At 40.6% G+C, this 15653-nt stretch overlaps 1 protein-coding gene across 1 annotated transcript in view; it reads right to left on the bottom strand.

Annotated features, from left to right (window-relative positions):
• The window catches only part of NDC1 (NDC1 transmembrane nucleoporin), a 43631-nt gene that overhangs the window by 20659 nt on the left and 7319 nt on the right, over positions 1–15653 (bottom strand). Inside the window, exons 6-13 of the mRNA XM_080921935.1 lie at positions 11719–11827; positions 10719–10770; positions 8484–8619; positions 6687–6779; positions 4955–5036; positions 2330–2485; positions 1418–1657; positions 1215–1330 (exon numbers count right to left, since the gene is read on the bottom strand). Coding sequence (XP_080778061.1) covers positions 1215–1330; positions 1418–1657; positions 2330–2485; positions 4955–5036; positions 6687–6779; positions 8484–8619; positions 10719–10770; positions 11719–11827 — 984 coding nt within the window. The remainder of the gene's footprint in view (positions 1–1214; positions 1331–1417; positions 1658–2329; positions 2486–4954; positions 5037–6686; positions 6780–8483; positions 8620–10718; positions 10771–11718; positions 11828–15653) is intronic.

Genomic DNA, 15653 nt, shown 5'->3' with positions numbered 1-15653 from the left:
CGATGCCTCCGGCCTTAGAGGAAACACTGGAACTTCCTCCTGAATACCAAAAGCAAATTATAAGCAAATCCTGTTGCGTCAGTATAAACAAGTGTATCCAGTACCTTAAGGCTGCCGTCACAATCCCCATGATCATACCCACCACTGGCTTTCAGCTCTTGTGCTGCTTAGGATTCAAACTTCAGATATGGAAAAGTTTCACCTCAATCCTGCTTTAGAAAAGTTCCTTCACAATATAAGTAACATAACATCCTACATTCAAAACAGTATGGTGGTTTTCCACCTCATTGAAGGTAAAGGCCAGTTTCAGCACCATCCAGTGCTGCCGGAACTCTGGTTCCTAACACCTCTCTGAGCTCACCCCTACAAAGCACTGTCCCTACCACAGTCCCTCACTGAGCTCTCGACACACTGGAACACGCCCTCCTATGGGTGTGTGCACGTCCATCCTTCCTGCTGCTCTGTCAGCATCAGCTTTTCACTGAGACTTCTCTGAGCAGTCCACGTGAAACACTGTTCCTCCCTTTAAGCACTGTCTTTCTAACCTGCTCTACTTTTCTTATATAATATTTAACACAGTAGGGGCTGGAGAGATGGCTCAGTGGCTAAGAGCACTGACTGCTCTTCCAAAGGTCCTGAGTTCAATTCTCAGCAACATGGTGGCTCACAACCATCTATAATGAGATCTGGTGCCCTCTTCTGGTGTGTCTGAAGACAACTACAATGTACATATATATAATAAATATTTTAAAAAATATTTAACACATTAAAATTCTCTTCTTTTGAGTGTATTTCCCCATCTTAAACGTGACTTATCAGAACACAGCTTAGAATAGCATATTTCAGCATAAAACAACTTTTGCTCTTAATAGTTCCCAGAACAGCCCTGACATTAATTCAGTTAGTAACATTCTAAATTTTAAAGCTATATAGAGTAATATACTTGCTTATTCATTTACTTCCCCAACTAAAATATAAACATATGGGAAAGGACTTTGTTTTACTTGCTGTTTAGTCCAGAGCCTAAAACTCAACTATCTCTTAAAGAATTAAGTCATGTGAAATTCAGTATAATTCAAAACACTCAACTGTGGGTGATTTCATGAGTCAACCTGACACTAGAAGCTTAAAATAAACAAAAGGCTGCTGCTGATAAAATCCTGGGTCTCCCAATGATCCATATAAACATAAAACCTGCAGATGTGTCCTCCTACCTGTTCACGCTTATTCTGAATCCACGAGTAGATGACGTTGGGCTGTCTCACTGTCTTATTCTCAGTAGTAACAGAGGCACAAGGAGAGGGATTAGAAATTGCAGATACCTGCTGATCTAGAAAACAGAAATGATGAGGTGAAAACATAAGCTGTCTAATCTACAACTATGCAACTTCAAATCTGGAAAGTAAACAGCTCTTACCAGAAGTGTGAGTCCACAATCTCGGCCCTCTTCTTACAAGCTGAGGACTCTGGGGAGACCCATGGCAGGTGTTTACATCAAAAATTCCAGTCATTCGGTTCACTACGCTGGAGCCAAACGGAGTCCCAAAAGGACTTGAAACATCAGGTGGAGGTAATTTTGGAGAAAACAGTGAAGTTTTAACTAACGGCTGCACGGAAGGCATCTGGCTAGGTTTTGGAGTCTGAAAACTGGTTTCATCTGCAACAGAGCAAATGCGATGTTGATAAGGAAGCCTGGCCCAGGCAGGCAGCACACAGGGTTCAACCTTTGCACCCCACCCCTTAAGGTTAAACCAAAGCACAGTAGATGGCTTTCATTTAGGTTTAAGTCCCAATGTCCAGTTTTATTTTTGTAATCCAGGAACCACTCAAGGGGTTTTAGATTTGTTTGTCGTACGCATCATGACTACGAGTGTGTGCTTAAGAGCAGGCGTATGGAGAGAGATCACGGGCCAACTTTTAGGAGTTCTCTCCTTTCACCGTGGGCTCCAGGATCAAAGCCAGGTTGTGAGGCTGGCAGAACAAGTGCCTTCAGCTGCCGCATCATGAGCCTGTAGATACCTTTGTTTTCAGTCAGATCTGTGTGGTTTCATTTCCTTTCACCAGTAGGAGCTTGATTCCCAAGGCTCAATTCTCTAAGCACTATCAAATGAACTCACCATTTGCACTTTACTGCATCAGTCTACCCAGTATGGCTCAACATTCCTAATTTAACTACTAATTAAGCACATCAAACTTATGGTAAAGATGGGCAGAGAGAGAAATGCTAAACACATATACCTCACACCTGCAATTGTTCAGGAACTAACTACTGTCACTTTTCTAGGGAAGCAGATACATTTTGCCCCTTTTGTTTAGGACTAGGAGTCACCTGGAGAATTCAATTTCTTGGGTTCCACTGAGTATGATGAACACATCCTCCCATTTGTAGCAGCAGCTTCTTGGTAGAGAACCAGTTTCTGAGTCATATCATTTAAGAGATTCAAACACTCCCTCGAAATAGCAGTCCAATTGTGGGGATGTCCACCTATGGTAGCCAAACAACTGCTATTAAAACACAAAGACCCCTGCACTCCTTTCCCAAGGCTTGGAGGTTGGGGAGCCAGCAAGAAAGGCGCTGTTACACTTTACATCACAACCCACTTTTCTCAGTAAAGCTATGATGTTACACATCTAACACAGCAATTTAAGAACTACTTGGCTGAATCAATTTGCTCAAAAGCCTGCAAGCAAAACTTTGAATTTTACCCTTAAAACGCTCTTAAATTGGTTGCCAAAATTAAGCCAAGGCCTAGGTCATGTTTTTTTTTTTCTTTCAGAGCTGAGGACCGAACCCAGGGCGCTCTACCACTGAGCTAAATCCCCAACCCCTAGGTCATGTTTTTTAAGACCAGAGTTACTTCACTAGCAATGCTTAAGATGGTGAAGTCTGTGAGAAATGAACTCGGGCAGTGAAAACTAGGATGTCTACTGATACCTCCAGGGATGCTGTACTCCTGGGACTCACGGTGCTTCCTTACATTCCCACTCACAGGAGCTCCTCCTAAGTAACAGTTGCACTCTACATTCCCCAAGCAATCATGATCCAAAAACAGCAGAGTCATACAAAAATAAGGAACCTTACATTTTAAACAGGTTATTCTGAAGAGCATTATTAATCCAGTGCCGTCCATAACTGACGACTTGGGATGCTCATGCTACCAGTCACTAACTAACCCTCTAAGTCAGTGTCAAAATGTCTGTTCTCAAACACCTCTACCCTACTTAATAATGGCCCCACTGCACAAGAGACGGTAGCAATTTCATCATAGTATATTATAACAGTTCTATTTTCTTCTTATTGCTGCTCATCCCTTATGGTGTTTAATTCATATATTTTATCATAGGTATACAGGTAATCTATGCATTAGCAAGTACCAGATACGGAGGGCTCACTACCATCCAGTTTTAAACACTACTGACAATCTTTGAACATGTTCCATAGACAAGAGGGAGACCATGTGTTAAGAGCCAGTATCCACCCAGGTGTGCTGGTGCAGCAGATAAACCTCTGAGTCTGAGGCCAACCTGACCTACAAGCTAATTCCAGGATAACCATGGCTACACAGTGGAACCCTGTCTCAAAATTTAAAAAAAAAAAAAAAAAAAAAAGCCAGCATATGCTATTATATCTCTAGGAATGACTTGGCTGTTTGATAATGATCTTTACTTTTTTTAATTTTTAAAAATGTATACACCAAAGCTAAGCACACATTCAATTCTTCATACTTGGAGATTTTATAGATGTGCCATTAAGTTATTTAACATGAATTAATAGTTCTCATTCTTAAAGACAAAAACAACAAAAAAAGCCCTCATCTGTCTTTGATTTTCCAAGACCTTTGGCTACTAGAGTTGTCACGTGCTCCATCATGTGTTAAGAATAGCAGGAGGCACTGTAAATTCCTCCCTTCTCACATCATTCATTCCTTTATCACATACTCCTTTAGTACGACGTACAGGGACCATCACCTAACCAGCAAGCACACACAAGACACTCATTAGACTGAGATGTAACTCACGACAAATAGGAGCTGTATAATATTCTAACTAAATTTTAATCACATGCCCAGAAAAGTCCTCTAGCAAAGCACATGCTAATTTGTCAGTTGCTTGAATAACAAAGTGCAGAAGATGGGCCCAAGTGTGACAAAAAAACACAGCGGCCACTTTTTCTCCACAGTACCAGCACTGGATTCTCACCACTAAAAAGAAAGAAAGCAGCTCTGATCAATGATATTTTTATATAACTGGGTTTCATTTCCACATCATGCTTAACCACAGACGATCTTTTTACATTCTGGGAATTGGCGAGCTTTGCAAAATGATTGAGAGCTAATTAGAAAGCAGATGAAAGGTTACCCAGGCTCGTTCTCAATGGGGCTAGGGCTAGGGTAAGACGATTTCCATGCCAGGAACACGGTGAGAGTCCTGGCAAAGTCAGTCTTGAGCTTGTACAGTCTTGGCAAGTACAGTAAAGACTGCCATGCCTGCCAAAGTCACCCTAGGTCACCATTAAATCCAGTTTCTGCCTAACTTTTCTTCTAAGGGAGGCAGAGTAACCTAGCAGGAGCAGAGCTATGTCCATGGAGTTAGAAGATAAATCCGACTCCGAGTCTTACTCCCATCTGGAAGAAGCCCCCTGGTCTTTAGGGTCCTCAACAGCAGTACCAGAGCTAAGATCCTTAGGCTGAATTTTTCTGATAAGACTACACAATTTCTTCAGGTTCAGGTATTTAAGGAGCTGAAAAAAATGAATGTCCACAAATCAATGCTTTTCCTGGTGACATAAATTCTACTCACAGCAGTGTCACCACTTGAGCCATGCAAGATTCAGTCCAGTGTTCATCTAAGGACTCAGGATGTATGGTGTAAATAAACTATACCTCTCTTCCAAAGGCTCTGGGGCGCTCTGAGCACACACAAGCCTAATATAGTCTATGACTCTCAGCAATACCTGGTTGGCTGAGGCTGAAAACTTCTTGCCTTCGAGAAGGAGAATACTGAGAAAGCAACATCAGGTCCTGTAAGGCCAAATACTAAAAGGAACAAGGAAAGCAAGACTGTTAAAGCTTTAGCAAAATCATACCATGTGTAAAATCCAGACTCATTAAATACCCAGGGGGAAAAGAGCATTTCAGAACCACAACCACTTCCCTTCTAGATCTTTGCAACACTCGTGCCTCTACCTTCCCACACACTGTAGGCTCTGGATACCAACTAAAGAGCTCTGTGTTTTTCAGGTCTGTAGGGTTAACTCAAATACCCCTTCCTCGTGTAACTTCTTGTTCTCCCACACACTCACAGTTGTGGGTCGTGGCACATGTGCCTGCTGCTCCATCTGCTTGTACTGAGCAGTGTGAGGCCACACAAACAGGGACACTGCTTGCTCACTACTGCTATATCCAACAGTGGAGTCTAACACATAAAACACAGCTATTGCTCGTTACTAACATCTCTTCTCTACCCGGCAAGCCTCTTGACTTCTTCAAAGCATCAGTCCTGAGCAGTTTGTGGCACAGGGAGCTGGTGGTGCCACTGCTCTTGCAAGTACAAACTTAGCACTGTCCTACTTGTTTATGCTTCTCTAGACTGTCAAAAATGGGGTTCTGACCATTTCTTTTAAACTAATTCTAAAGTACTAATCCATCTGGGCACGTCAGAACATGCCTGTTATCTATCACTTAGAATGTGGCTTAGGTAGGAAAATTGCAAAATCAAGTCCAACCTGGCCTACATAGCAGGATCCTGTCTCAAAAACAAATAAGATAAAATAAATAAGGCACTATGATCTTTTAACAGGGTAAGACATACCCTGTTATATTTAGATTTCTTTTACAATTTCAAATTGTAATTTAAATCAAAACAAATTTTCTTTTAGCTTGATTTATAAACTTCTTTAACTTTTATAATTATGATTTGTTTTAGAATTACCAGTACTTGTATATCAATGCACAACCAAGCACACTCCCTGTGACCACAAACACTACGTGAATAAAGCATGTCTTGATTCAGCAATTTAAAAACACACCAGTGTTTCTGCTGGATTAACAGGGATGGTGCGTCAAAGTTATGCATTTAGTTGGCTACCACTAAATCATATGTTTGAGAGATGTGCATCTTCTATGGGTAGCTGGTGTGGTAGCACATGCCAGGGGTCTTCACTATTCAGGAAGCTGAGACAGAAGGACAATATGGATTCAAGAGTTCAAAGACATCCTGGGGAACATACATACATAGCTGGTGCATACAGAGGGTACTTTACTTTCACATTTAATCACTTGAATAAAAAAAAAAAAAAAAAGACTAGCAAGTAGGTAATTTTTACAATACTAATACTAGAAGATTCTAGACTAGTGGTTCTCAACTTTCCTAATGCTGTGACCATTTAATACAGTTCCTCATGTGGTGACTTCCGCGATAAGTTTATTTTCATTGCTACTTCATAACTGTAATTTTGCTACTCTTATGAATCATCATGTAAATATCTGTGTTTTTGCATGGTCTTAGGCCACCCCTGTGAAAAGGTCATTTGACTCCCCAAAGAGGTCACAACCTACAAGTTGAAAACCACTATTCTAGGCCCTCAAAAAATATATCTAAATGCCTAGCTATGTTAACTATGACCTCTAACTCTGTAAGATAAGTCAAAGATAACTGTAAAGCCGTAAGATGCACATTTCTGGTACCTTTATGATGAGTGGGGGATTGCTATTTAAGACTTTAGGAAGGCATTCATCTGATTCTTCCGCAAATGGTGGCTGAACAGGGAACACATAAGCCTGTCAGATACAATCAGATACAAAGAATGTGAAAGGAACTCTTCCTGACCTTGTTATAGTCAGTAAGCACTGCCTGACATTATAAAGAAACCAATACAATAAATTAGTATCTTCAGTGCTCCGAGCAAAAGCATTGTTTAAGAAGAACTGCTACCAAAGAACCCAGATGTCCTTCAGAAGGTGAATGGATACAAAAATTGTGGTACATTTACACAATGGAGTACTACTCAGCTATGAGAAACAATGACTTAACGAAATTCTTAAGAAAATGGATGCATCTAGAGAATATCATCCTGAGTGAGATAACCCAGTCACAAAAGAACAGATATAATATGCAGTCACTGATAGTGGGATACTAACCCCAGAAAGCACTGAACACTCCAGAAACAACTCACAGACTGTGTGAAGCTCAAGAAAAAAAAAAAGAAAGAAAGAAAGAAAGAAAGAAAGAAAAGAAAGAAAAGAAAAAAATCATTATGCTCAATCCTTACACACCAAGAAAACGTTGACTAATTCCGGGTTACATCCTGTTTTACATGTACTTTATGCTCATTGTAACTAGTAAGACCTTAATGCACACTATCAAACCTTTGAAAAAAAAAAGCCAAACATTGACAAAAATGTATTCGTATACTTTTATGCAAAAATCCTTAAAATTTGTACATTTATCTTTGTTTTTTAAAATAAAGTTGTTCAAAAAATTAAAAAAAAAAAAAAAAAAAAAAAAGAACTGCTACCGTGTGAGGGCTGGAGAGACAGCTCAGCAGTTAAAAACACTGGCTGCTCTCACAAAGGACCCAGGTTTGATACTGTACTCATGTACATGTACATGGACTCAGTACATGTACAGCGAGGGCGTAAGTCCCACGAGACCCAAGGGTCTCTTCTGGCCTCCAGATACCAGGCATTCATGTGACAGATACACATGTAGGAGAAGCACTCATACACATAAAGTTTTTAATAAAAATTAATATACTTTCTAAAGTATCACATCTATTAATAGAAATAAAGTTCAGGAACAGAAATCCTGTGAAACCACTGAAGATTACCATAAAGATGGTAAGATCAAATAAAACACTTCTATGAAAAACACATCAAAATCACTAAAAAAGAAAAAAAAAGGCAATTCTTCCCTTAAAAATACTTTTGTGGGGCTGGAGAAATGACTCAGCAGTTTGGAGTATTAGTTGCTCCTCTAGAGGACCCAGGTTCAAGTCTTAGCACCCACTTAGCAGCTCATCATTGTATATTAACTCCAGTTTCAAGGGACCCATACCAACAGGCATGTATGTGGTATATATATATATATATACATACACACATATGCAGGCAAAATACCCATATACATAAAACTCTCTATATTCAGTTTTCATAATCATTTCTTCAACATAAACTTCAAGATGATTTTCAAAAAGCAAATATTATATGATCACACATTTATATGTTGATAGTATCTATTTTAATAGCATAAAAAGTTAATTTAAAATCTAGGCCTACTTTATACTCAGAATCCCAAGAAGAAAGCCAGGCTCTGAGTAAGTACAGTAAACACCACCCTACTGAAAGTGCAGACGCTCCCTCGGAAACAGAGTGGTGAGACTGAAAAATCAACTGAGCAGTGTGGCTTTGAGCCGCACTCAGCTGAAAGCTCCACTTTCCATACTCTGAAACACAATAGCAGTGACAAAAACTCCAAATACTGACCTCTGTGGCATAGATTTTGAAGAGTATCCATGAGATATACCAAGTCATCAGGAGGAAGACACCACACAGCCAGACATGGTAGAGTAATGAGACGTTCAGGAGACCGCCTATCGTGTCAAGAGGCCTGTGAGCTTGCCTATGAAAGTAGCAAGTACCATTAACTCCATGGCAAAGACAAGGTCTCCCTCTGTCTGAGAAACACACCCTATTTGCTGGTACCTCTGGAGCTCTTTCCCGAACACTCCCTCAGAGGTATGTAGGGAAACCGAGGGGAAACCTCAGGTAGGGCCTGCAGTGCCATTTACCAGAGCAACATCTACAGGCCTAACTACTTAGGTAGGACAGGTAATTACTGCTAATTCGTGGCAATTCTTTAAACCTATTAAACACGTAGGGAGCAGGGTATGGTGGCTAATGTGTGTCATCAAGCACATTAAGGAAGAAGGGAGGCAAGAGAATCTCAAGTTCAAGGACAGCACAGTCTCAAAACCAAGTTTAGGACTTATAGATCAGGCATCAGATTCATATGTGCTATACAGAGTATTGTACACACTACAACAATGCTCTCTGCCTTTTAAACAATTTTTAGAAACTTCTCATCTAATAACTAAGCAGAGGACAAGACTACATTTTACCTAGAAACTTTTAAAAATAGTTGAAATCTACAGTATCTCTAAAATATGCAGATATGGGCTGCCAAGATGGCTCAGCAGTTAAGAGCACTGACTGCTCTTCCAGAGGTCCTGAGTTCAAATCCCAGCAACCACATGGTGGCTCACAACCATCTGTAATGGGATCTGATGCCCTCTTCTGGTGTGTGAAGATAGCTACAGTACACTGTATTATTATATAATAAATAAATCTTTAAAAAGAAATGCAGATGTCAAAATCTAAAACTGAGCCTATGATTTCATATGATATAAGTATCATAATGAAGTAACCAAAAAAATCAAAATTATCACATCAAAGGAAACAGATTTTATCGAGCAAATACAGGTTAAACCGTTTTTGGTGTGTTTATTTGAAACAGGATCTTTCTTATCCCGTCTCACCTTGAACTCATGACTGTCCTGCCTCAGCCTCACCAGTCTGCAGGAACACACCTCCATGCAGCTCAGACGAGCCCTCAGCTGTATGAAGCATGAGTGAGGTGACTGAAGCAGTGTCCACACACACACACACACACACACACACAAAATAAATAAATAAGTATGTAAAGAATCCTATGAGGAAAACATTTCATTTAGTTAGTTAGTTGTGGGGCTGTCCTGGAACTGGCTCTGCAGAACAACAGACCTGACTGCTGCTGCCTCCCGAGCACTGGAATTAACGCTATGTGCCACCACCCAGCTTTTAAAATATTACATTGGTTTTTTTACTAAACCAAAGATTGGATCAGCAGGATAAATTGTGACATGTAACAAATGACACATAACTCAGAAAACGGATTCTTTAGTATAAGAGGTAACTGGCAGCCCAGCAACAAAATTGGTCACTGTTCCCTCCGTCCGAAGAGGCTCTGAGGGACAGGCGGGAGGCTATCTCCTGCTCTCTTGTTTTGCCTTTGTTTTTTTTGAGTCAAGGTCTCACTATGTAGCCTTGGCTAGCCTAAAACTCACTATATAGACCAGGCTAACCTCCTGCATCTGCTCTCATGCTAGGGTTAAAGCTATGTGCCACACTTTTTTAGATTCCTTTTGAATTTTAAACTGAAAGCTACATGCATTTTAAAAAAATGCATATTTTCCTCTGAGAACTGTATGCATATATACATATACCCCTTTGTTCATACAGGTGCATGACTCACAAAATATAGTGATTTTCAAATATACATTGAGAGATGACCCACCTGGCATCTGTAGGTAGCTAAAGAGAAGCAGACTAACGCAATGGCACTTGGCACATGGCATTCAACACCCAGACTTAACTAAACATGAGAAACTAATAAATCCATCACAGGATAGACTGGTGAGGAAGCCAGAAAAAACATGGAGTCACGGAAAGCTCAGCCTTCACCTGACCCCACAGCAGCTAAGAAGTGAGCACAGAGTTGAGTTTCCAACCTATAAACAGGATGGGCAGGGGCATGAGCCAGCCCTTCGAGTTATACCAAGTTCCTCCCTCTCTTCTGTTGATTCTTATTTCAATTAAAAGAAGGTAAAGGATAAACCTAAGCGAGCTGCTAGAAAGGAGCACGATGTAAAAGAAGGAAACAGGTTAAATCAGACGACTCACTCATCGGTGTGAAGGTCCAGAGCAGTGTTAATCCACGCTTTGGGAATATGGCCTGAGGGAACAATACCAAGAGGAACATGAGAAGTTAATGAAAGCAACTCTTCCCTATGCTTTAAACCAGGAGGTTCAAGTACACAGAGAGAGCTCAGGTAAAATGCTGTCTGATTAGGAATAGAGAAGAAAATAATTTCTAAATACTGGAAGTCTTTTCTTGTACAATTCTGACATACACACGTCTTAGTCACCATGGTTGTTAAAACAAAATAAAGCAGGACAACTATGACAGGCTATGTGCAGCACATCCAGCTTTTCAGTACACAAACCATGTGGAAAACAGCTATGCATCGTGAACTATGACCAATTCCATTACCGTCTCAATCTACAGGTGAAGTCACTCATCCCTGCCTGTCACTCATGCAGAGAACAAAGCACATAGTTGTGGAGCTTGGAGTCTCAGCAGGTAAAAGAGCTCACCACCAAGTCTAACAACCTGAGTTCAATTCCCAGACCCCACATGACAGGAGAAAACCAACTCTTGCAGCTGCTCTCTGGCTCTGACATGTTTGCCATCTTGAATCTTTGCTTGGACTGCTGTGCACAGATCTCCAGAACTTTCTCGCCATGCATGATTAAACACTTGGCCCCTGAGCAGCTCCCCTTTGCCCTGCTCTCTGCCTCCACAACAGCTCTTCTGTTCTAAGCTGTGCAGCCTGTTTTCCTGAGGCGAACATAACTGCTCACAATTTACCTTGCACTGCAACACAAGAGATTTCTTTCTGTTTAAAGAGTAATACACACACACACACACACACACACACACACCATTTCGTTTAATTAAAACCCCCCTTACCAAATCCTGACAATTCAAACAATGAAATCAGTTGGGCTTATTAAGCACAACAATACTTAAAATACTAATTCAATAAATAGTAACTTTGTAACTGACATTTTCTACACTATGAGCTAAAAATAGACTATATTAGAAAGTAGAAATTCTTACCAAAAAAATAATATACAATGCAGAAATTTCTGACCATGAACAGGGATTCCACACAGCTATGTTTAACTAGTAAGAGGAGAGATCTCCGGAAACGCAGAAATTTGTACTGCTGTGAAAAGCAAGGAGAAAAAAGTCAAGTGACACATTCAGCAGTGAACAGTGACTAGCAAGGCAGGTGAGACACAGGCACTCAGAGCTGGGGCAGCAACTCAATGCAGCAGCTTGCCTAGCTCATGTGAGGTAGGTCAATCCTCACCAAAAATCCAATCTAAACAAAAGCCTATGAGATGGCTCAGTGGATAAAGATGCCTGCAGCCAAGCCTGATGGTCTCAGTTCTATTCCACATGAGATCCATACAGTACAAGAGAACCAACTTCCATAAGCTATGTGCACGAGCACATGCGTATACATACACACAAGAGAAATGCAATTTAGAACTTAAAATTATACAAAAAGACAACTATTGTGATGCTTAAATAATTTAACAATTTTTATACTATACAACTAAGATCAGAAATAAGAAAATTAACAGTATCAATCCATATGATGTGAAGAACTATTTATTGATCAGGAAAATATGAGAAAACATAATAGCTCAGTAGCCCCCTCTTTTCCGTGGGGCATATATCCCAAGACCTAGTAAATGCCAGGCAGTGCCAAACTCTTTATATACTGTACATGTTCCTACATATAAAACATACTTATGATAGATGTGTTAGTAAAACAAGAATAATATGCAATAAAAATAAAATACTAGTATCTAGTTCTTAATTAAAACTTACCATTTGTGCGATTTTCTATTTACTATGGTAAGATTGTGATTAACTACTGAGAGTAAAACTGTAGAAATCAAATCCATAAATAAAGGGAAGCAGACAACAGCAGGAAACGTTTTTCAGGCTGTTCTAATCATGTTTAAATCATTTACACCTCACAGCCCTCTAAAGGGCCTAGTCTCGTCTTACAGATGACAAAACCAAGGAGTGAAGACTGTAAACAATCCAAAGGCTAGCGGAAGGTAGATCTGGAGTTCAGATCCCAGCCGGCCAGCCCCGGAGCCCATACTCCTAAAGAGCACTCTGCACCGACCCTGCAGACTCTGCACTAACTTCCCTGTACACACCAGGTAGCACCAGCCCAGGCATCAGCGTGTGCAGCTCCCTGTACGCTGCAACCTGAACATATCACATTGCTCTATTTATCTGCAAAAGCAACAAATATGCTAAATAAAAGTATTCTAATAAAAAAATACCAAATTAAAAAAACAAAAACAAAACCACACTTCAGAAACATTGGCTGCTTCTTCTCCTTCCCACCACTCACTCCCAAAATGCTAACGAAACAGATACTGGGACTGACCCTCTTTAAGGGATTTTAGAAGTTAAAGAAAGGCAAAGCATCAGATGAAACTATTCTGATACCATGACTGTAGCATGTACAGCTTCCACTATATTGGTGTAGTTAAGATTTCAAAGTACAGACATGGAACTGAATTCCTCCACGTAGCCACTGGTGCTACCACCCCATCACCCCACAACAGGAAGGATACAGTTTCTGTAGCAGCTCTTAGCATCACTACCAATGTACAGAGAGCTCTCACCATACCTTCACTTGATCCAAAGAGCAAATATTTTTCAGTTAAGTATTAGAGGGTCTTGGCTATCTTTATTTCAGTTAAGTATTATGGCCTTGGTCATACATACAACATACTTCATACATACAACATACTAGATGCTACAGCTCCAGTATGCTACGCTCTACAGGTTTCATCTGGTTAATGCTTGCACAAATGGCATGTTGGTAGAGAAGCTTACTTCTTCATTAATATTAACATTAGAGATCTTTATCACTCTCATTAAAGGGGGCTAGAGAGACAGTTCGGTGCTTCAGAGCTCTTGCTGCTTTTGCAGAGAACTTAAGTTCAGTTCCCAAAACCCATATCAGGCAGCTCACAACTGACCGTCACTCCAAATCCCAAGGATTTTTCGGGTTCTTCAGGAGTCCTGTACTCAAATGCATATACCTGATCACAAACACATAATTTTAAAAAAATCAACTAGTTTTTAAAAAAAAAAGGAATCTAGGCAGGATGTGATGATGCACAAGGAGTATGTGTGTGTGTGAGTGTGTGTGTGTGTGTGTGTGTGTATGTGTGTGTATGGTGAGATCTAGGACAACCAAGCTACAAAATTAAGAAAATAAGAAGTCCACGACTACAGGTATTCCAGCAGTCCTTAGAGGACAGCACCGGCCTGAGCAGATGACTACATTCATGTAGCTACAAGAGATGTCCCAAATATATATGTTAGCCAAATGTTAAATTTTAAAGCTAGGTATGGTAGCACATGCCTGTAACTAACACTTGTGAAGCTGAGGAAAGATCTGGAGTCAGGACTACTGAGACCCTCCCTGCCTCACCAAAAAAAAAACAAAACAAAACAAAAAAAAACCAAAAAAAAAACAAAAAAAAAACCTATATGAAGTTAATCTAAAGTGAAAGTTTTTCATCTTAGAATAAACTTTTGAGATACAAGAATCCAAAAAAATTACAAAAATAATTCCAAAATTTGGCAGTATCTGGTAGATACAATAATTTATCAGCAATGTCAACTATTAGCTCCTGTGTTCAATGTTTATCTGTTAAATAGATGGTCAATTTCCCCTCAAGACTCAGCAAGATGTTCAGGAGTGTCTATTTTCTCCAGCACTTTCTTTCCCTCCTCCTGTTTTGTGTTACATTTGGACTTGAGACCATGACCCACAGGGTGTTCCTGTATGGAACTGTTCTCCATGAGATACTGTGAATGCATCCACTGTCAATCTTCACAGTGAGAAGAGTTCCTAAGGAGGAAATGTTGCTCACACACTCACAGCTGCAGGAAGGTGAGGACATAATCTCCTCACAGATGTGTTCTCCCGGCTCTGCTCACCAACGCAACGGGCATGTGACAAGCCAGGCAGGGAGAACCCCCATCACCACTCGACTCCTTTACTCCTCAGTTCTTCTCACCGGTGCCAGGCCTCCCAGCCAGGGCAGGAATGCGGTACACAAGATCCAAGCACAACAGGACAAAAACATGGCTCAGTTCCAGGCTTTACTCCTACTACGTTAGTTGGAGGTTTGCTTTTTAACTTTTACATCTGTCTGTGTATGTCCCCAAGTAAATGTGTCAAAATGCACATCTGGAGGTTAAAGGACAACTTTTGGGAACTGATCTCTTATGGGACCCAGAGACTGAGCGAAGACATCAATTTACACTCCAAGTACTTTTAACTGCTGAGTATCACACCTGTTTCAGCTTCGTTTTGTTTTTTAAAAAGCCTAGTAAATAAGCTAGGGAGATGGCTTAGTCAAGTGTCTGCCATCCAAGCATGAGGGCCTGAGTTCAGATTCCCCCACACTCATGTAAGAAGACAGAAATGGTAGCACACGCCTATGATATTAGTACTAGGCAGGCCAGACAGGAGGATCCCTGATGCCCAATTTACCACGGTAATAAATTCCAAATTATGTAGGTGACCTTGTCTCAAAATCTAAAGTGACAAGCAATTGATGAACACAGCAAACACCAACCTCTAGTCTCAATACGCACACGCGCGCACGCACGCGCGCGCGCACACACACACACACACACACACACACACACACACACACACACACACAACCTAACTGAAGCATAGTTTTTACTACATCACTCAGGAGAAGGAGTTTTATTTACATATCCATGTCTTGTTCTGAAAAGGATCTGAGACAGTAACTGAGTGTTCTTAAATAACTTGCGCATCCCTAAGCAGGTGGCCACACAACCCTTCACGTGAATGGTGCCATTCTCCCCTCCATTGCTCCGTCACAGCAAGTCTAACTACTGACCAGAAGGAACGAGGAGTAGCATTTGAGAGTGGCAGCAGGAAAGCAAGGCTTAGGGTCTCAAAT

This window comes from Micromys minutus, assembly GCF_963924665.1.
Source record: "Micromys minutus genome assembly, chromosome: 9".
NCBI lineage: Eukaryota > Metazoa > Chordata > Mammalia > Rodentia > Muridae > Micromys > Micromys minutus.
Note: the sequence above shows the minus strand (reverse complement) of the source record. Positions and strands in the feature narration are given on the sequence as shown.